Below are 24176 nucleotides of genomic sequence, written 5' to 3' on the forward strand. Positions count from 1 at the left end.
AGACAGAAAAATTGGAAATTTGTCACGTTTCATGTGTCAGGTAAACCATGATGAACGGGTCCATATGAAGTCAATGTTGATGAGCATGACGTGAAAATATGAATATTCATGTGAAGATTGTTGGAAAGTAAACAAAGACAGAAAAAAATTGGAAATTTGTCACGTTTCATGTGTCAGGTAAACCATGATGAACGGGTCCATATGAAGTAAATGTTAATGAGCATGACGTGAAAATATGAATATTCATGTGAAGATTCGCTGAAACGTGAACATCAAGTCATTACTGCTGTGAAATATTGCAGAGAAAAACTTCATCAACAAGAAAATGTGGATTTTAATCTTTCCTTGAAAGAGACAACAATAATGTGGTCATTTGCATAAATGCTCATTTGCATAAATGCTCATTTGCATAAAGAGTCAGTCTTCATTTGCATCACGAAGGACATGAAGACTCCTTAATGATGAAATGTGCTGAAGGAAGGAATATTTGTTTGTTCACTCACTCAACTAAATATAAAGTGTGTACTTATTATCTACTACATGTATATTACTTATAAAGTAGGAGTACTATATTGTGTAAATGGTCAATAAAAAGAGAAATCCTTTTCAACTTCTATTCAATTGAAACGACTGCAAAGACAAGATCTTTCATGTTCACACTTTGCTATTTGTTGCAAATGTTAGCTCATTTGGAAGTGTGTAAAGGATATCACCACATGGGCTCAGGAACACTTCAGAAAACCACTGTCAGTAACTACAGTTGGTCGCCACATCTGTAAGTGCAAGTTAAAACTCTACGATGCAAAGCCACAGCCATTTATCAACAACACCCGGAAATGAAAGGATTGCAGATTTACTTTTAACTTGCACTTTTACTCCCAAGCTAGCAAACCACCACCTGAAAGAGTCGACATGAACCATCCTCATGTCGGACAAGAACATGCATTCTAAATAGTCAAATACAGCAAGTAGGAGGTGGCTAACAATGCAGATGATGAGAGTACAGAAATATCTCAACAATACTCCGTTGACAAGTCATGACCTGAGTACTAAACAAATATTACTGACTTTTGATTATCAGCACAAGACAAACTATGTTGCTGTCTGCTATATTGACATATGAGCTGCTGCATGGCCTCTGAGTTGGTGAGAGTTAGTTGTAGATGATGAATCATGTCTCTCACCTGGATGGTAGAAGGTTGTGGACATAATCTGACAAGTTGGTCCACTTTGACATCCAACTTAGACCCGGAGATGGCCAGAAAGACACGTTTTTTAACCCTTTGTGAGGATGATGATGAATTGTTGATGTACAGGGGAAGATATAAGACATTGTACAGTAAGTGATTGTCTTATTATGTTTGTATATCTTGTTTAGCACTTAGCAATACTGCTACATGATGCTTAGTGTTTGACTAAAGCTGCATCTGTTTAGCTTCTAAAACTTGTACTTCATCCTCCTTATGTTCAGGTTCAAAAATAGAAGTTTCTGGGTCATCAAAGTAGTCTTTGTTGTCTCTCATCAAGTCTGCATGATTAGTTGTCTTGTTGTTGTTGAAGGGAAAGTGAGCGTTGTGATGCGTCTGTGAAATTAATACTTGAAATGATCAAAATACATAAATATGACATGTTATTATGAATGTTACTAGATACTACTTACATCATGTATATATTACATGTTATTATGAATGTTACTACATGACATATATACTTACATCATGTATATATTACATGTTATTATGAATGTTACTACATGACATATATACTTACATCATGTATATATTACATGTTATTATGAATGTTACTACATGACATATATACTTACATCATGTATATATTACATGTTATTATGAATGTTACTAGATACTACATATATACTTACATCATGTATATATTACATGTTATTATGAATGTCACTACATGACATATATACTTACATCATGTATATATTACATGTTATTATGAATGTTACTACATGACATATATACTTACATCATGTATATATTACATGTTATTATGAATGTTACTACATGACATATATACTTACATCATGTATATATTACATGTTATTATGAATGTTACTAGATACTACATATATACTTACATCATGTATATATTACATGTTATTATGAATGTTACTACATGACATATATACTTACATCATGTATATATTACATGTTATTATGAATGTTACTACATGACATATACTTACATCATGTATATATTACTTGTTATTATGAATGTTACTACATGACATATATACTTACATCATGTATATATTACATGTTATTATGAATGTTACTACATGACATATATACTTACATCATGTATATATTACATGTTATTATGAATGTTACTACATGACATATATACTTACATCATGTATATATGACATGTTATTATGAATGTTACTACATGACATATATACTTATAGCGTGTATAGATCAACACCTATTGATTCCATTGTTAGCTGACTTTTGCTAGAGTTGATTGACTCTTTAGAAAGCATAGCAATATTCTTGCCTTACATGGAGGTTGTTGCAGAAAAGGTGCAGTGTCCCTTTAAGAGCGAGGCATCAGACTGTGACATGAGTTTGTCCAGGAGTTGAATGAAGTCAATAAAATAAAGATTCTTTGACTAATTCTATTGAAGGGGGAATGCTCTTTTTATGTGAGCGCTGAAGCAGCAGAGATATAAAAAGTGGGATTGCTCACCGCCAATAAAAAGACGTGGAGGGGATGAATTGTTTGGCTCTCGCTCGGCTGACTTGTTCAAAGCAAAACTGATCTGGCAGCAAACCTTCCAGCCGACGCTCACACTCACTTCCTGTTTGGCTTCACGCCGTCAGCACCGCCAACGTTGTCAACGCCATCAACGCACCGTTTAACAGCAGATATGGCCAACATACACGTACACGTACACGTACACGTACACATACACAAGTCTTCACAATCACCACTCATGTATGGCAGTGTGTGTGTGTGTGTGTGTGTGTGTGTGTAGAACAAGTTAGGGCCATGAAAAGTTTCAGTATTGGTGTTTGACTAAAAGTAATTTAGTCTTCCTTCCTTTCCGAGCTGAGATTTATTGCTAAAAAGTGAGGAAAAAAAGGCACATTATTTTCAGCAATAAAGCATCACTTCCAAGAAAAGATATTTTATTGATTTGCTTTCTTCTTCCCTGGCAGCAGCAGACAGAGAGTGTGTGTGTGTGTATGTGTGTGTGTGTGTGTGTGTGTGTGTGTGTGACATCCTCCAGGAGCACACCTGACCTCAATAACACATCTGCTATACAAGTACACATCCATATACAAGTACACATCTATATACAAGTACACATCTATATACAAGTACACATCTACATACAAGTACACATCTATATACAAGTACACATCTATATACAAGTACACATCTATATACAAACCCCGTTTCCATATGAGTTGTGAAATTGTGTTAGATGTAAATATAAACGGAATACAATGATTTGCAAATCCTTTTCAAGCCATATTCAGTTGAATATGCTACAAAGACAACATATTTCATGTTCAAACTCATAAACATTTATAATTAACTTGGAATTTCATGGCTGCAACACGTGCCAAAGTAGTTGGGAAAGGGCATGTTCACCACTGTGTTACATGGCCTTTCCTTTTAACAACACTCAGTAAAGGTTTGGGAACTGAGGAGACACATTTTTGAAGCTTCTCAGGTGGAATTCTTTGCCATTCTTGCTTGATGTACAGCTTAAGTTGTTCAACAGTCCGGGGGTCTCCCTTCTGCTATTTTAGGCTTCACATTTTCAATGGGAGACAGGTCTGGACTGCAGGCGGGCCAGGAAAGTACCCGCACTCTTTTACTATGAAGCCACGTTGATGTAACACGTGGCTTGGCATTGTCTTGCTGAAATAAGCAGGGGCGTCCATGGCAACGTTGCTTGGATGGCAACATATAGATATAGGGTGAGGAGATCTGTCATCCGGGAGGAACTCAAAGTAAAGCCGCTGCCCCGAATGACTCCCTAGGGAGGTGTTTAGGGCACGTCCGACCGGTAGGAGGCCACGGGGAAGACCCAGGACACGTTGGGAAGACTATGTCTCCCGGCTGGTCTGGGAACACCTCAGGAAGAGCTGGACCAAGTGGCTGGGGAGAGGGAAGTCTGGGCTTCCCTGCTTAGGCTGCTGCCCCCGCGACACGACCTCGGATAAGCGGAAGAAGATGGATGGATGGATGGACGTGTTGTGACCTCACTGGACCACCGTAGATATCTGCCATGTTAGTTGTGCACGTTTAAGGTCCTTATCATTAAAAGTGATCAAGTTCAATCAAGTTTGTCCTTCTTAAATCCAATCTGGTATTTTTCTGCAATCCATACATTGCCTTTTAAAAACATCTAGGATCAATATTTATCTTCCGCAAGTCGATTACGGATCAATGTAGTTGACATTTAGGAATAAAAATCCATTCATGGAAAGATTGTTTTTTAACCGTTCCTTTTTGTGTTACCTTGCTTACTCTGCTTTTGGGATCCAGCCTGGAACGAAGTGTTTGGTGGGTAAACAGAAGTTGAACAGAGTCATATTAAAGATGGAGCCTACATCAGAACTAAGTGCTAGAATCCCACTTAGTGGAATGTTTTGCATTGTACTTTATGAAATATGAATGGATGTGGAGGAGCGATCGCAGTATTGACCACCCCCTGCCCCCCCCCCCCCCCCCTCCCCCCACCAAGCAGTAAAGTTTGAGGAAAATATAGCTTGTTAACAAGTGCTTACCATTCAATATGTATCATTCAATATTCAATATTCATAATTCAATATTCATAGTTCAGTATACATCATTTAAATATTCATCATTCATCATTCAAGTGCATCAACCTTTCCAGGTCGCTTTTCTTACGCTTCTGGCAAATTGTGTTGATGCTGACTAATCACTTTTCATGCAGCCATGATTCTTTGAAATGTACTTCATCAATCATGTCTGATATCATATAAATATAAATGTACTTCATCAATCATGTCTGATATCATATACATATAAATGTACATCATCAATCATGTCTGATATCATATAAATATAAATGTACATCATGTCTTTGTGCTGATAATTTATGTTCTATATCATCAAATATAGATGATACAGGGAAGATATGTCCTATATGATAACATATACAGTAGATGATACAGAGAAGATATCCCATTTCTACAAAGCCCAAAAGCAGTGAAGTTGTCAGGTTGTGTAAATGGTCAATAAAAAGAGAATACAACAAATCCTTTTCAACTTATATTCAATTGAATAGACTGCAAAGACAAGATATTTAACGTTCACACTGACATTGTTATTTTTTGCAAATTTTAGCTCATTTGGAATTTGATGGCTGCAACATGTTTCAAAAAAGCTGGCACAAGTGGCAAAAAAAATTAAAAATAAATAAATTGCGTCTTGGGGACGCACAGACTTCTTGACAATCATGTACTTTCTCATTTCAATGCGTGAAAAGACACAAAAAGTGCATTAACAGCAACACTGATATACTGTATGTATGTAGAAACATATGTTGGAATATATGTATGTATAATATTTGTCTGTATGTATGTATTATATATGTATGTATGTATTATATATGTATGTATGTATTATATATGTATGTGTAATATATGTATGTGTGTATGTATAATATATGTATGTGTAATATATGTATGTGTGTATGTATAATATATGTATGTATAATATATTTATGTAGAAATATGTATGCATAACATATGTACGTATAATATACATACGTATAAATATGTGTATGTAGAAACATATATATGTATGTATAAATATATAGTGGAGGTTTCTGTGATTTATCTGTTATACAATACTCAATACCAAAGTAGAGCGGAATATATGTTAGGTCAGAAAAAACACAGATATATGTCATCCCCACAAGCCTGTTTCACAGGTTTCCCTGCTCTTCAGGGGATTTTATTGAAGTGTCTGTGGTTGCTATATATATATATAGGGTACATTACATGGGGGTGTGGCCATTGTTACACAGTAGTGCCTTGCTTCTGTGCCGGCATGATGAGACCAGTTTGTTTAATGTGGACATGTTGGGGTGGTATATAATAAACATGTTGGGGTGGTATATAATAAACATGTTGGGGTGGTATATAATAAACATGTTGGGGTGGTATATAATAAACATGCTGGGGTGGTATATAATAAACATGTTGGGGTGGTATATAATAAACATGTTGGGGTGGTATATAATAAACATGCTGGGGTGGTATATAATAAACATGCTGGGGTGGTATAAAATAAACATGTTGGGGTGGTATATAATAAACATGTTGGGGTGGTATATAATAAACATGTTGGGGTGGTATATAATAAACATGCTGGGGTGGTATATAATAAACATGTTGGGGTGGTATATAATAAACATGTTGGGGTGGTATATAATAAACATGTTGGGGTGGTATATAATAAACATGTTGGGTGGTATATAATAAACATGTTGGGGTTGTATATAATAAACATGTTGGGGTGGTTTATAATAAACATGTTGGGGTGGTATATAATAAACATGTTGGGGTGGTATATAATAAACATGTTGGGGTGGTATATAATAAACATGTTGGGTGGTATATAATAAACATGTTGGGGTTGTATATAATAAACATGTTGGGGTGGTTTATAATAAACATGTTGGGGTGGTATATAATAAACATGTTGGGGTGGTATATAATAAACATGTTGGGGTGGTATATAATAAACATGTTGGGTGGTATATAATAAACATGTTGGGGTTGTATATAATAAACATGTTGGGGTGGTTTATAATAAACATGTTGGGGTGGTATATAATAAACATGTTGGGGTGGTATATAATAAACATGTTGGGGTGGTATATAATAAACATGCTGGGGTGGTATATAATAAACATGTTGGGGTGGTATATAATAAACATGTTGGGGTGGTATATAATAAACATGTTGGGGTGGTATATAATAAACATGTTGGGGTGGTATATAATAAACATGTTGGGGTGGTATATAATAAACATGTTGGGGTGGTATATAATAAACATGCTGGGGTGGTATATAATAAACATGTTGGGGTGGTATATAATAAACATGTTGGGGTGGTATATAATAAACATGCTGGGGTGGTATATAATAAACATGCTGGGGTGGTATAAAATAAACATGTTGGGGTGGTATATAATAAACATGTTGGGGTGGTATATAATAAACATGTTGGGGTGGTATATAATAAACATGCTGGGGTGGTATATAATAAACATGTTGGGGTGGTATATAATAAACATGTTGGGGTGGTATATAATAAACATGTTGGGGTGGTATATAATAAACATGTTGGGTGGTATATAATAAACATGTTGGGGTTGTATATAATAAACATGTTGGGGTGGTTTATAATAAACATGTTGGGGTGGTATATAATAAACATGTTGGGGTGGTATATAATAAACATGTTGGGGTGGTATATAATAAACATGCTGGGGTGGTATATAATAAACATGCTGGGGTGGTATAAAATAAACATGTTGGGGTGGTATATAATAAACATGTTGGGGTGGTATATAATAAACATGTTGGGGTGGTATATAATAAACATGCTGGGGTGGTATATAATAAACATGTTGGGGTGGTATATAATAAACATGTTGGGGTGGTATATAATAAACATGTTGGGGTGGTATATAATAAACATGTTGGGTGGTATATAATAAACATGTTGGGGTTGTATATAATAAACATGTTGGGGTGGTTTATAATAAACATGTTGGGGTGGTATATAATAAACATGTTGGGGTGGTATATAATAAACATGTTGGGGTGGTATATAATAAACATGTTGGGTGGTATATAATAAACATGTTGGGGTTGTATATAATAAACATGTTGGGGTGGTTTATAATAAACATGTTGGGGTGGTATATAATAAACATGTTGGGGTGGTATATAATAAACATGTTGGGGTGGTGTATAATAAACATGCTGGGGTGGTATATAATAAACATGTTGGGGTGGTATATAATAAACATGTTGGGGTGGTATATAATAAACATGTTGGGGTGGTATATAATAAACATGTTGGGGTGGTATATAATAAACATGTTGGGGTGGTATATAATAAACATGTTGGGGTGGTATATAATAAACATGCTGGGGTGGTATATAATAAACATGTTGGGGTGGTATATAATAAACATATTGGGGTGGTATATAATAAACATGTTGGGTTGGTATATAATAAACATGTTGGGGTGGTATATAATAAACATGTTGGGGTGGTATATAATAAACATGTTGGGGTGGTATATAATAAACATATTGGGGTGGTATATAATAAACATGCTGGGGTGGTATATAATAAACATGTTGGGGTGGTATATAATAAACATGTTGGGGTGGTATATAATAAACATGTTGGGGTGGTATATAATAAACATGTTGGGGTGGTATATAATAAACATGTTTTCTTTCAGACACAGGTGACATCTTTTAGCTGCAGTGTTGTATGGTGAGCTAGATGCAACAATTCACCATGTAATAGAGTCATCAATGTTATAGTCTTTAAGAGTCCAGATGTATTTACTCAGCTCTGTAGAGTTGTTGAGTTGGGGTTTACAGAATGATGCTGTGTGATTGTTCTAAGAATGATACTGTGTGATTGTTCTAAGAATGATGTTGTGTGATTGTTCTAAGAATGATGCTGTGTGATTGTTCTAAGAATGATGCTGTGTGATTGTTCTAAGAATGATGCTGTGTGATTGTTCTAAGAATGATACTGTGTGATTGTTCTAAGAATGATGCTGTGTGATTGTTCTAAGAATGATGCTGTGTGATTGTTCTAATAATGATGTTGTGTGATTGTTCTAAGAATGATACTGTGTGATTGTTCTAAGAATGATGTTGTGTGATTGTTCTAAGAATGACACTGTGTGATTGTTCTAAGAATGATACTGTGTGATTGTTCTAAAAATGATGCTGTGTGATTGTTCTAAGAATGATGCTGTGTGATTGTTCTAAGAATGATACTGTGTGATTGTTCTAAGAATGATACTGTGTGATTGTTCTAAGAATGATGCTGTGTGATTGTTCTAAGAATGATGCTGTGTGATTGTTCTAAGAATGATGCTGTGTGATTGTTCTAAGAATGATACTGTGTGATTGTTCTAAGAATGATGCTGTGTGATTGTTCTAAGAATGATGCTGTGTGATTGTTCTAAGAATGATGCTGTGTGATTGTTCTAAGAATGATGTTGTGTGATTGTTCTAATAATGATGTTGTGTGATTGTTCTAAGAATGATACTGTGTGATTGTTCTAAGAATGATGTTGTGTGATTGTTCTAATAATGATGTTGTGTGATTGTTCTAAGAATGATGCTGTGTGATTGTTCTAAGAATGATGTTGTGTGATTGTTCTAATAATGATGTTGTGTGATTGTTCTAAGAATGATACTGTGTGATTGTTCTAAAAATGATGCTGTGTGATTGTTCTAAGAATGATGCTGTGTGATTGTTCTAAGAATGATACTGTGTGATTGTTCTAAGAATGATGCTGTGTGATTGTTCTAAGAATGATGCTGTGTGATTGTTCTAAGAATGATGCTGTGTGATTGTTCAAAGAATGATGCTGTGTGATTGTTCTAAGAATGATGCTGTGTGATTGTTCTAAGAATGATGTTGTGTGATTGTTCTAATAATGATGTTGTGTGATTGTTCTAAGAATGATACTGTGTGATTGTTCTAAGAATGATGTTGTGTGATTGTTCTAATAATGATGTTGTGTGATTGTTCTAAGAATGATGCTGTGTGATTGTTCTAAGAATGATGTTGTGTGATTGTTCTAATAATGATGTTGTGTGATTGTTCTAAGAATGATACTGTGTGATTGTTCTAAAAATGATGCTGTGTGATTGTTCTAAGAATGATGCTGTGTGATTGTTCTAAGAATGATGCTGTGTGATTGTTCTAAGAATGATGCTGTGTGATTGTTCTAAGAATGATGCTGTGTGATTGTTCTAAGAATGATGCTGTGTGATTGTTCTAAGAATGATGCTGTGTGATTGTTCTAAGAATGATGCTGTGTGATTGTTCAAAGAATGATGCTGTGTGATTGTTCTAAGGATGATGCTGTGTGATTGTTCTAAGGGGTTTTAAATGTGTTTTCTGTGTTGTCTGTGTTTTAGTTGTCCTTGCGGGTGATGCTGGCTTGGTAAACAACTGATGTTTTTAAACAGTTTCCGTTGAGTGGTCAGTTAATTCTTTGTCTGCAGTCTGTGGAGTTAGAGTCGTTAGCGATTGCTTGTCTGTGAGTGCTCAGAATATTTTTGTTGTGTGAGTCAATGCTTTGTTAGATATTCATCATGCAGCTGTAGCTAAGTTTCAAGGTGTTCCTCTTCAATATCTTCCTGAGTACATGTTTTTTGGGGAAGTGCCTGTCAATGAGTGCGGGTAACTTGTGTCCGATGTTGGTGCTGACCTTTTTGCTGAATGGGAAGTTGTACCAGAGTATGTTGTCCTGTTTCCTGCTTTTTCTTGTTTTAGTTGCTGGTGGAGACCAATTCACCCTCAAATACGACCCAATAATGCACTAATAATATTATTAATCAAATATAGCATATAATAATAATAATAATAATAAAATGTAATATTGTGTATGATAATAGTAATAATAAAATCAAATATAGTATATAATAATACAATCAAATATAGTATATAATAATAATACAATTAAATATACTACATAATAATAATATTAATAAAATCAAACATAGTATATAATAATAATATAATAATAATACAATCAAACAGTATATAATAATAATAATAAAATCAGACTCAGTATATAATAGTAGCAATAATAATCAAATCAAAGAAAATGAATTCAAAGAGTATATAATAATGTACGTACCATGACAGAGATATGCAGGATGCGCAGCTCCTCCTTGGCAGAAGTGTTGTGAGGATCCTCAGTAGGTTCTAGAAGGTGGACACTTCCATCCTGGTGGTGGATGTGGAAGAGCAGAGTTCCATTCTCCAACCACTGTTGTCTCCACCGCACCAGGGGGATGTCTTCCGAGTTCCCTGAGATCTCTGTGGGGGACAAACAAGAACCATTGATTATTGATTATTGATCCACAGGGATGTCTTCCCAGTTCCCTGAGATCTCTGTGGGGAACAAACAAGAACCATTGATTATTGTTCCTCTATATTATAGGACATAGTATATGATGTAATATATATATGTATTATAGGACATACCATATGATGTAATATATAGTATAGAACATAGTATATGATGTAATATATAGTATAGAACATAGTATATGATGTAATATATAGTATAGAACATAGTATATGATGTAATATATAGTATAGAACATAGTATATGATGTAATATATATAGTATAGAACATAGTATATGATGTAATATATATAGTATAGAACATAGTATATGATGTAATATATATAGTATAGAACATAGTATATGATGTAATATATATAGTATAGAACATAGTATATGATGTAATATATATAGTATAGAACATAGTATATGATGTAATATATATAGTATAGAACATAGTATATGATGTAATATATAGTATAGAACATAGTATATGATGTAATAGTAGGTGTGACTGAGGAGCAACTTGGATGTTGTCAGTTTAGGTGAAGAAGAAGAATTAGAGAAGGTAGAGATGAGAGATGTGTCCACACTTTAGAGAAGAAGAAGACTGCAAGCAGGAAGATTTATTTATGGGAACAGATCTAGTATTTTATGGTCAGTGCTTGAGGACATGGTGGTTAACGTGCAGATGATTCCTGCACACCTCCTGGGACCTTCCTCTTTTATGGATGTTGTCCTTCATCACTTTCATGTAAATATGGATGTTGTCCTCCATCATGTGGACAACACTTTCATGTAAATATGGATGTTGCCACACCACGGCAAGACCTGCTTGAGGGTCGCTGCCACACCACGGCAAGACCTGCTTAAGGGTCGCTGCCACACCACAGCAAGACCTGCTTGAGGGTCGCTGCCACACCACAGCAAGACCTGCTTAAGGGTCGCTGCCACACCACAGCAAGACCTGCTTGAGGGTCGCTGCCACACCACAGCAAGGCCTGCTTGAGGGTCGCTGCCACACCACAGCAAGACCTGCTTAAGGGTCGCTGCCACACCACAGCAAGACCTGCTTGAGGGTCGCTGCCGCACCACAGCAAGGCCTGCTTGAGGGTCGCTGCCACACCACAGCAAGACCTGCTTAAGGGTCGCTGCCACACCACAGCAAGACCTGCTTGAGGGTCGCTGCCACACCACAGCAAGGCCTGCTTGAGGGTCGCTGCCACACCACAGCAAGGCCTGCTTAAGGGTCGCTGCCACACCACAGCAAGACCTGCTTAAGGGTCGCTACCACACCACAGCAAGACCTGCTTGAGGGTCGCTGCCACACCACGACAAGACCTGCTGACGCAGGGGCCTCTGATTGGCTCTGCTTGCTCAGCTGACTTTGGTCCAGGCAGGTGGAAGACGACGCTCCTCTTGTGGTGACATATTCAGACGGTGAACTGCACTCCCAAAATACTTTTTCCGTGCCCCAAAAACCTGGGTCAGAGGTAGCTGCACTTGTTGACTAATGTCTTTGAGGGTTCTCTGTAATGACGTGGTCGCATGGTTGTGCGCGGCTCGTTCTCCCAAGATCCATCCATCCATCCATCCATCCATCCATCTTCTTCCGCTTATCCGAGGTCGGGTCGCGGGGGCAGCAGCCTAAGCAGGGAAGCCCAGACTTCCCTCTCCCCAGCCACTTGGTCCAGCTCCTCCCGGGGGATCCCGAGGCGTTCCCAGGCCAGCCGGGAGACATAGTCTTCCCAACGTGTCCTGGGTCTTCCCCGTGGCCTCCTACCGGTCGGACGTGCCCTAAACACCTCCCGAGGGAGGCGTTCGGGTGGCATCCTGACCAGATGCCCGAACCACCTCATCTGGCTCCTCTCCATGTGGAGGAGCAGCGGCTTTACTTTGAGCTCCCCCCGGATGACAGAGCTTCTCACCCTATCTCTAAGGGAGAGCCCCGCCACCCGGCGGAGGAAACTCATTTGGGCCGCTTGTACCCGTGATCTTGTCCTTTCGGTCATAACCCAAAGCTCATGACCATAGGTGAGGATGGGAACGTAGATCGACCGGTAAATTGAGAGCTTTGCCTTCCGGCTCAGCTCCTTCTTCACCACAACGGATCGATACAGCGTCCGCATTACTGAAGATGCCGCACCGATCCGCCTGTCGATCTCACCATCCACTCTTCCCTCACTCGTGAACAAGACTCCGAGGTACTTGAACTCCTCCACTTGGGGCAGGGTCTCCTCCCCAACCCAAGATGCAGCAGGAAACTCCGAAGGCAATGTGCAGGTGAGACAACGATTTATTTGCATAAATCATGCAGGAAAAGCAGAAAAACAAAACAATCGTGCTGATAACTCGGGAGGCAAAGCTAAGGAAAATGCTAGCGCGAAAGCTTAGCATACAAACTGGCATAGGAGTCAAAAATATACATCATTAAATATTGCGTAGTGCAAACAAGGAAGCCAGACTGATTGTGGCAAGAAACAGGAATAAGTAGCTCTCTGATTAGTGCCCAGGAGCAGGTGAGCATCCCGAACACTAATCAGAGGCAGGTGAACCTAATCGGCAGTCATGGCAACTAAAACAGAACTGAGGTAGTCAAACTAACAAAACATGACTCGGGCAACGGATCATAACATTCTCTTTTGGACTTGAGGTTCTTGTGGTGCAATGTTTCCTGCCACAGAGGTCGGATGAGCAGAAGGTAATGGCAAGGGGTGGAACTTTCATATCTCTTTTTTAACTAACCTGGTCCAGCTACTTGTTGCCTGAACTTGGCACTTGGTTGCCACGGCAAAATCTTCAACGTAGCTGCAAAATAGAGTCTTTGTCCTTCTGCCTAATTTTGGTATTTTGGTTTCCTTTGTCATTGTCCATGGTGTTCTCGCCTTTTGTTTGTTGTGTTTCCTCCTAAGACTTTTTGCCAACCACAAACTGTCTCTGCGTTCTGGGATCCACACCACCCCCAGTTCAACAGCTTTGTCCTCCTGTCCCTCACTGACACAAACGCCTCCGACTGCGTAACAATGGTTTGGCCGGCTTTCCTGATCAGTTTGTCAATCCGGTTGAAGTCCCTTTTGCTGGTGCTGCTCCCCCAACAAAACACTGCAAAGTACAGGGCACTGGCCACAACAGACTGATAAAAGGACCTAAGCTTCCTCAGGAAAAAAAATCTGCTCATGTCCTTCTTGTATACAGCGTTGCTGTTGTCCTTCCAGTCCAGTCTGCTGTTCAAGTGGACTCCCAGGTACTTGTACTGCCCCACTACTGCCACCTCCCGGCCGTGGATGTTGATGGGATCCGCAGGGGTCATTCTCTTCTTGAAGTCAATGACCAGCTCCTTGGTCTTGTCCACATTAAGGAGCAAATGGTTCGCCTGAGACCACTCCACAAAGTTAGCGATCAGTGTTCTTCACTCCAATTCCTGTCCCTCTCCGATACACCCGACCACAGCAGAGTCATCAGAGTATTTCTGCAGGTGGCGGGACCTGGAACTATACTGGAAGTTTGAGGTGTACAAGGTGAACAGGAAAGGAGACAGGACAGTCCCCTGTGGAGCACCTACACCATTGACCACAGTGTCCGACAGGGAGCTCCCCAGTCGCACAAACGGGGGCCTGTCAGACAAGTAATCAGTGATCCAGGAGACAATGGATGAACGGACACCCATCCTGAGCAACTTGTCACTCATCAGAATTGGCTGATTGGTGTTAAAGGCACTGGAGAAATCAAAGAACACGATACTCACAGAGCCCCTCCCACCATCAAGGTGAGAGTGAGCAGGATGCAGCAGGTAGATAACAGCATCATCCACTCCTACATTGGGCTGATATACAAACTGTGGAGGGTCCAGGGAAGGAGCCACCAGGAGTCTCAGCTGAGCCAGCACAAGTCTCTCGAGGACTTTCATGACATGAGACGTCAGGGCAACCGGTCTGAAATCATTCAAGCCCAATGGGATGGGCTTCTTGGGCACCGGCACAATGCAGGAGGTTTTCCATAGCGCTGGTATCCTTTCTAACTTCAGACTCAGGTTGAAGATGAAGTGCAGGATCTCAGTCAGCTGAGCAGCACTAGTCTTCAGAACCCAGGGGTTGACTCGGTCAGGGCCTAATGACTTGGCTGGGTTGACTCTCTCCAGGTGTCGTCTCACATGGCCAGGTGTCAGACACACCGGGCTGGCTTTCTCAGTGGGGGGGATGAGAAACAGCAGTGGCAGGCAACAGTGAAGGAGTTTATGGATTGATGGTGAGGGGAGGTGTGAAGACAGGAGTAGTGGGGGAGGGGAGTCAGTAAGGGGTGCATTGCTAAATCTATTGAAAAACTAATTCAGCTGGTTGGCTTTATCTACATCCTGGCTTTGTTATTGAAGCCGGTGATGGTTTTCATGCTCTTCCACACATCCTGAGTGTTATTCTGCTGGAGTTTGGTCTCCAGCTTCCTTCTGTAGACATCTTTCCCTTCTCGCAGCTGAACTTTAAGATGCCACTGTATCCTCCTCAACTCATCCCGATCACCAGATCTGAAGGCTAGCTTCTTTTCATTCAGCAGAACCTTTAGCTGGCTGGTGATCCAGGGCTTGTTATTTGGGTAACAGTGGACAGTTTTTGTAGGGATGATGGAGTCCTCACAGAAATTGATGTAGTCTGTGATGCTGTCAATGTCTGTCCCGTGAGGCTTACAAAATAGTCATGCTTCCTGGTTACGCCTCCACACTGATTTTGTTGAGACAGACTGCCTCCTCACAGCAGGAACATATTGAGGTGTTAAAAACACCAGATTGTGATCAGACCGTCCCAGGGGGGCAGGGCAGTGGCACGGTATGCATCTTTTGAATTAGCATACAGTAGGTACGGAGTTTTATTGTCCCGTGTTGCACAGTGCAACTAAGAACTAAGAAGCATGATTAAAGTCACCTGAAAAAAGAACGAGGGCATCGGGGTGTTTGGGCTGTTGCCCGTCAACAGTGGTATGAATGGTGTCGCAAGCAGCAGCCTCATCTGCAGAAGGAGGGATGTAAACTTCAATGAAGATTACAGAAGTAAACTCCCATGGCAAATAATATGGTTGAATTCCAACAACCAGAAGTTGGATGTCCGGCATACAAACACCCTCCTTTACAGTAACATGTCCAGGATTACACCACTTCTCTTTCACCAAGATGCCAATCCCAACGCCTTTCTTCTTACTGCTCAGGAGTGTGTCTCCATCCGCCCGTGAGGTTGTGAAGCCGGGTGTGTAGCCAAGTCTCCCTAAAGCACATGTTACTGCACACGGCGTACTCCTTTTGAGTTTCGGACGAGCCCGAACAATTCGTCCATTTTATTAACCAAATACCGCACGTTCCCCATGAGGACGGAGGGAAATGCAGGCTTCAATTTCCTTCTGCGCTCCCGCATCCCCAGCGCTTTTTCCGTAGTTCCACGGGAATGTCCTCCCCATAGCGCTGGCAAGGAGAGCGCAAACAGCTCCTGGCGTGTGTAAACAAACAAACAAACAGCTCCTGGCGTGTGTAAACAAACAAACAAACAGCTCCTGGCGTGTGTAAACAAACAAACAAACAGCTCCTGGCGTGTGTAAACAAAGGACCGAGTGATCAACTGATCAAAGCCAAACACAAAATGGCCAGAAAAGAAAAAGAAAAGCACAATTAGTGGCTTATGGAAAAGATAAGTGATCCAAAAAGGGAAGTACATTTGAGAATAATAGCAAAGATAAAGTCAAATGAAGGAAGTCAAAGGAGCTACTGTGATGTGACATGTAATATATACATGATGTAAGTATCAAAAAATGGATTGATTGTTTTAATGAATACTTAGGCCTACTGTGCTGCTGTATGTTACTTGGAGTAAAAAGCTCTGATGGAGGACTTTTAGAAACATGCATGCATCATGGTGATTTATGCAAATGTGACGGTGAGTTCCTATTGGTTGAGCACTGGGCTGTCCTATGATGTCATGATTGCTCAACGTGCTAAATGACCGTGAAGACTGAACAGGACCAATTATGTTCTTGGGCTGCGGAAGGTCAAAGGTCACACGCCAAAGTGACCACGAGGAAGCAGAATTTGTAAAGAATAAACAACGGAAAAAAAAAATTTCAAGGTAAAAAATGATTTAAAATTTTTTTTAATTTAAAAAAAGTGTTTTTAAATTGTATTTTTTTTTTTTTTTTTTTTTTTTAATTTGTAAATTTCTTTTAAACTTTTTTTTAAATTTTTTAAAACAGTTTAAAACAATTTTAGAATGTTTTAATTTTTTTAAACAATTTTAACAATTAACATTTTTTTTTAGGGTTAGGGTTAGGGTTAGGGTTAGGGTTAGGGTTAAGGTTAGGGTTAGGGTTAAGGTTAGGGTTAGGGTTAGGGTTAAGGTTAGTGTTAGGGTTAGGGTTAAGATTAGGGTTAGGGTTAAGATTAGGGTTAGGGTTAGGGCTAGGGCTAGGGTAAATTTTTTTTTAAAAAGTTTAAAAAAAGTTTAAAAAAAAGTTTAAAAAAAGTTTTTAAAAAGTTAAAAAAAAGTTAAAAAAAGTTAAAAAAAAAGTTTAAAAAAAGTTTAAAGAAAGTTAAAAAAAGATTAAAAAAATTAAAATTTTAAAAAATATTTAATTTTTTTTAAATATATTTAAAAAAAATTAGAAATATTTAAATAAAAAAAAAAAAAAGTAAATACATTTTTTTTTTTTTTTAATTTAAAAAAACATTTAAAAAAATTATTCCTTTAAAAAAAAAAAGTAATTTGTAAAAAATTTTTTAACTTTTTTTTAAATTTTTTTAAATTTTTTTAAATTTTTTTAATTTTTTTTAAATTTTTTTAATTTTTTTTAAATTTTTTTAAATTTTTTTAAATTTTTTTAAATTTTTTTAAATTTTTTTAAACAGTTTGAAACAATTTTAAAATGTTTTAATTTTTTTTAAACAATTTTAACAATTAACCTTTTTTTTAGGGTTAGGGTTAGGGTTAAGGTTAGGGTTCGGGTTAGGGTTAAGGTTAGGGTTAGGGTTAAGGTTAGGGTTAGGGTTAGGGTTAAGATTAGGGTTAGGGTTAGGGTTAAGATTAGAGTTAGGGTTAGGGATAGGGTAATTTTTTTTTTTTAAAGTTTAAAAAAAGTTAAAAAAAAGTTAAAAAAAGTTTAAAAAAGTTTGAAAAAGTTTAAAAAAGTTTAAAAAAGTTTAAAAAAGTTTAAAAAAGTTTAAAAAAGTTAAAAAAAGTTTTAAAAAAGTTAAAAAAAGATAAAAAAATTAATTTTTTTAAAAAATATTAAAAAATTTTAAAATATATTTTAAAAAAATGAAAAATATTTAAAATAAAAAAATAATAATTTAAAAATATGTTGGGTTTTTTTAAATTTAAAAAAACATTTAAATTTTTTTTTTTTTTTAAACATTTTAAAAATTTTAAAAAATGTATATTTTTTTTAAAAATTTAAAAAATTTAAAAAATTGTAAAAAAAATTAAAAAATTTTAAAAAATTCATATTTTTTTAAAAATTTAAAATTATTAAAAACAATTTAAAATAAAAAAAAATAATAATAAAAAAAATAAATAAAAATAAATAAATTAATTAATTTAAAAAAAAATAAAAAAATAAAATTAAAAATTAAAAAAATAAAAATACAAAAAAAAATACAAAAAAAATAATAAAATGTTTTAAGTTAAAACATGATTTTCAAGGTAAAAAATGATTTTCAAGGTAAAAAAAAATTTCAAGGTAAAATTTTTTTTTCAAGGTTAAAAATGATTTTCAAGGTAAACAAATGATTTTCAAGGTAAAAATTTTTTTTCAAGGTAAACATTTTTTTTCAAGGTTAAAAATGATTTTCAAGGTAAACAAATGATTTTCAAGGTAAAAAAAAGTTTTCAAGGTAAAGAGTGATGTAGAGGACTGGGAGCAGCAGTATCATTTTATGATGAAAGTTTCCCCGCAGATATGGAAGAATAAAATGTTTAAAGCTGCAATAATGACATTCTCACAGCGTGTTTGATGGGGGTTAGTAAGAGCGTGTTCTATCTCCTGGCTCCTGTCAGACGAAGACTAGGGATTCAAACCTTTTACAGGCAGATTGATAAGACCATGTTCTATCTGCAGGGATTCAAACATCTCACAGGCAGCTTGATAAGACCATGTTCTATCTGCAGGGATTCAAACCTTTTACAGGCAGTTTGATAAGACCATGTTCTATCTGCAGGGATTCAAGGCTGTCTGGCAGCAAATTGAAGGTGATTTTCCATAAGTGCTGCAATATTCCAAGTGCGGGGCGATAGTCATCATAATAAGCGGAGCAGGAACAAGCTGTGCTCTCCACGGACGTCCATCAGCTCGTCTGTGTTTCACGCCGACTTCTAACTTACTTTCACTTTCACTTTCACAAACCCTGCCTTCTGGCGCTGACGTTTACATGACTTGGAAGATGTGGGCTCTTCATGCATAATTAAATCATCGTCTGATTGGATTCACAACTAATGTTGACTCCCCTGCAGCTTTTCACTGTTTTCTTAGATAAAGGTACGCTTTAGAGAAAGCAGCTTTTGTGGGTAAACCTCAGGGTCTGATTGAAGACTCTTTAAAGAGGAACTGCAGTTTTTGGGGAATTTTGTCGTAAGATAAAAATATGTTTTACTTTTCTTATGCATTCTAGTTTGTAAGAACCGTTTGGTTCTTGGTAGCTAGCCATGATGCTAATGAGAGTCAGCCATTTTGCCTCTAAATCACTCCAAAAAGTGCCAACAATACTTCATTTACATGTGGTGACCTGAATATTAGCGATATTGTTATTATACAATGTTCCAAAGTACTGCAGACCACAACAATGTTCCAAAGTACTGCAGACCACAACAACGTTCCAAAGTACTGCGGACCACAGCAATGTTCCAAAGTACTGCAGATCACAACAATGTTCCAAAGTACTGCAGACCACAACAATGTTCCACAGTACTGCAGACCACAACAACGTTCCAAAGTACTACAGACCACAATAATGTTTCAAAGTACTGCGGACCACAACAATGTTCCAAAGTACTGCAGACCACAATAACGTTCCAAAGTACTGCAGACCACAACAACGTTCCAAAGTACTGCAGACCACTACAACGTTCCAAAGTACTGCGGACCACAGCAATGTTCCAAAGTACTGCAGATCACAACAATGTTCCAAAGTACTGCAGACCACAGCAATGTTCCAAAATACTGCAGACCACAACAATGTTCCAAAGTACTGCAGACAACTACAACGTTCCAAAGTACTGCAGACCACAATAATGTTTCAAAGTACTGCAGACCACAACAATGTTTCAAAGTACTGCAGACCACAACAATGTTCCAAAGTACTGCAGACCACTACAATGTTCCAAAGTACTGCAGTCCACAACAATGTTCCAAAGTACTGCAGACCACTACAACGTTCCAAAGTACTGCGGACCACAGCAATGTTCCAAAGTACTGCAGATCACAACAATGTTAAAAGTTAAAGTTAAAGTACCAATGATTGTCACACACACACTAGGTGTGGCGAAATTATTCTCTGCATTTGACCCATCACCCTTGATCACCCCCTGGGAGGTGAGGGGAGCAGTGGGCAGCAGCGGTGGCCGCGCCCGGGAATCATTTTGGTGATTTAACCCCCAATTCCAACCCTTGATGCTGAGTGCCAAGCAGGGAGGTAATGGGTCCCATTTTTATAGTCTTTGGTATGACTCGGCCGGGGTTTGAACTCACAACCTACCGATCTCAGGGCGGACACTCTAACCACTAGGCCACTGAGTCGTATCCACAAAGTGAAGAACTGCTGGAGTTGTCAGGAGATCTTGGTACTTCAAAGACTATGAAAGAGTTTGCTGTGTCGTATCCACAAAGTGAAGAACTGCTGGAGTTGTCAGGAGATCTTCGTTCTTCAAAGACTATGAAAGAGTTTGCTGTGTTCCAAAGTACTGCAGACCACTACAATGTTCCAAAGTACTGCAGTCCACAACAATGTTTCAAAGAACTGCAGACCACTACAACGTTCCAAAGTACTGCGGACCACAACAATGTTCCAAAGTACTGCAGACCACAGCAACGTTCCAAAATACTGCAGACCACAACAATGTTCCAAAGTACTGCAGACAACTACAACGTTCCAAAGTACTGCAGACCACAACAATGTTCCAAAGTACTGCAGACCACAACAATGTTCCAAAGTACTGCAGACCACAACAATGTTCCAAAGTACTGCAGACAACTACAACGTTCCAAAGTACTGCAGACCACAACAATGTTCCAAAGTACTGCAGACCACAACAATGTACTGCAGACTTCAAGCTAACGTTGTAGTGTTGACAGTAAACGTGCGTCTTTCATTGCTTCTTGGTCAACAGTTGTGGTTCTTCTCTTAACCGTGACCTGCCAGCTTCAACGTCAGCTAAGGTTTGTGACGGCTGAACTATTCTTGATGGCACATTTTCACTTCATGGTGGTCCTTCTCTGCCTGACGAGTCCTCGACTTGATTAGGTGAGGGCGGACCTGTGTTGTGCTTTTCCTAGTTTGCTGTGTCGTATCCACAAAGTGAAGAACTGCTGGAGTTGTCAGGAGATCTTGGTACTTCAAAGACTATGAAAGAGTTTGCTGTGTTGTATCCACAAAGTGAAGAACTGCTGGAGTTGTCAGGAGATCTTCGTTCTTCAAAGACTATGAAAGAGTTTGCTGTGTTGTATCCACAAAGTGAAGAACTGCTGGAGTTGTCAGGAGATCTTCGTACTATGAAAGAACTGCCACACGTGGTCTGTCCAAGGAGACGCAATCATCAGAGACAAGTAGAAGGACTCAAAAACGGAAGAGAACTTGAAAGGTGAATCTTCTAACAACTTAAAAGAAGTCCCAGACGCTTTGGTAGACCTTGGAGAGAAAGTTAAGGCTACAATCCTTTCAAAGGTCATCTGGACTCCCTGGAAACGCTGACATTGGAACAGAGTTTGTTGGCAAAAAACCTAACAATGCTGAGTGGAAAACACACAACTTGATGTTGTCCTTGTGAACACAACTTGATGTTGTTCTTGTGAACACAACATGGAGTCTCTGAAGCAGAGAAACTAACAAGAACTGGACTTGCACTCCACATAAGTCCTCACAGTCCAAAAGTAAAAAACCCATTTGTGCATTTTGAACCCCTCTGAAATATTAGTATGGTTGTGTACCTTTCACCTTTGAACCGATACGGTACCAATTGCTGGTGCCTGGGGAGTCGTACTGATAATCAAAAGGTATCATTTTGTTGTTTGTGTGCTAATAAATGATCTTTGTTAAATAACATGTCACCTCTAATCATTGCTATATTTACACTTGCAAACATCTTTCATTTCAGTTTGTTTCCGTAGTCTTTGCCATTCATCTTTAGTTGAGTCCTACAAAGTGTTTGTACTGCAAGTATTGTCCTTATCACACGCCGGCTGGTTGTACTTTTCATTCGCACATTTGGAGGTGTTGAGATCGCCATGCAAAATCACTAATGCTAATCAGTAGCATGTACATGGCATATCCAATGTAAGTTAGCATTGAGCGAGTGGAGCCTTAATTTTGAGCATTTTCTATTAGGCTTCGTGAAAAATGACAACATGAATTGGCTACTAGCGCCACGTAGCATGAAGATGAGCACAATGAGAGATAGGTGGCGTGAAACAAACAACAATGGAGCAGCAACTAAGACAGGTGAGGCAGGAGGCTAATCAGCTAGCTAGCAAGCAGACTAAGTAAAGAAGAGAGGAAACGTGTCAGGTTCAAACACTGATGACATCTATTAAATAGACAAGAAGCAAGGAATCATGCAGAGACAGAGTTCAATTTGGCTCAATGAGGAGAGAAGTAACTCAGTTACAGTTCCAACCTACGCTCTAAGGTACAGTCCCACGTGCTCCTCTATTTATTTGAGAGGTCCCTGGTTACATCACTGGGGCTACTTCGGAAGGAAGTGTGGTGATTTCAGCAGCCCCAATTAGACACAATAAATGGAAATGTGCTGACACTCGTGCTTTTGCCCTGTCTCTGCTTTGACTGCGTCAAGGTACTCGATGTTCAGCCTTGGCAGTCAGCAGGCCGGGTCTGGACACAAACACTGATACGAGACGACTCGCAATCTTGGATTGCAAGTTGTCCCTTTGCACAGATAGAAAAGTATAACTTCAGCACAATTGACAATAACTATAGCAACGGCCTTTAAGCATAAGAGTTGTGTGATAACTTATACATAATTATCATTTTTCATAAGGGTCCCCCCTTATGACATTTTAGAAATAATTTTTTTCCGTAAAACCTTTTTTTTCTTCCATTTTCAGGTACTGTCGGGACTCCTGATGACGTTTTTATACATTTTATACAACTACAGCACCAGAAATGTGCTGCTGAAGCAAGTCCGTTTTTTTGAATTTTTCGTAAGGGTCCCCCCTTACGACATTTTGGCAAATTTTTTTTTTTCGTAAAACCTTTTTTTCTTCCATTTTCAAGTACTGTCGGGACTCCTGATGACGTTTTGAGACATTTTATACAACTACAGCACCAGAAATGTGCTGCTGAAGCATGTCCGTTTCTCTGAATTTTTCGTAAGGGTACCCCCTTACGACATTTTAGCAAAAATGTTTTTCCGTAAAACCTTTATTTTCTTCCATTTTTAGGTTGTGTCGGGACTCCTGATGACGTTTTGAGACATTTTATACAACTACAGCACCAGAAATGTGCTGCTGAAGCAAGTCCGTTTTTTTGAATTTTTCGTAAGGGTCCCCCCTTACGACATTTTAGCAAAAAATTTTTTCCGTAAAACCTTTTTTTTCTTCCATTTTTAGGTTGTCGGGACTCCTGATGACGTTTTGAGACATTTTATACACTTACAGCACCAGAAATGTGCTGCTGAAGCATGTCCGTTTTTCTGAATTTTTCGTAAGGGTCCCCCCTTACGACATTTTAGGAATTTTTTTTCTTCCGTAATACCTTTTTTTTCTTCCATTTTTAGGTTGTGTCGGGACTCCTGATGACGTTTTGAGACATTTTATACAACTACAGCACCAGAAA

At 38.3% G+C, this 24176-nt stretch overlaps 1 protein-coding gene across 4 annotated transcripts in view; it reads right to left on the bottom strand.

The window, feature by feature from the left end:
* The window catches only part of astn1 (astrotactin 1), a 178875-nt gene that overhangs the window by 122433 nt on the left and 32266 nt on the right, over window positions 1-24176 (bottom strand). For all 4 annotated transcript variants that reach the window (XM_072912140.1, XM_072912142.1, XM_072912141.1 and 1 more), the window contains exon 2: window positions 10934-11115. In XM_072912140.1, coding sequence (XP_072768241.1) covers window positions 10934-11115 — 182 coding nt within the window. The remainder of the gene's footprint in view (window positions 1-10933; window positions 11116-24176) is intronic.

Source organism: Nerophis lumbriciformis, linkage group LG33 (genome assembly GCF_033978685.3).
Source record: "Nerophis lumbriciformis linkage group LG33, RoL_Nlum_v2.1, whole genome shotgun sequence".
NCBI lineage: Eukaryota > Metazoa > Chordata > Actinopteri > Syngnathiformes > Syngnathidae > Nerophis > Nerophis lumbriciformis.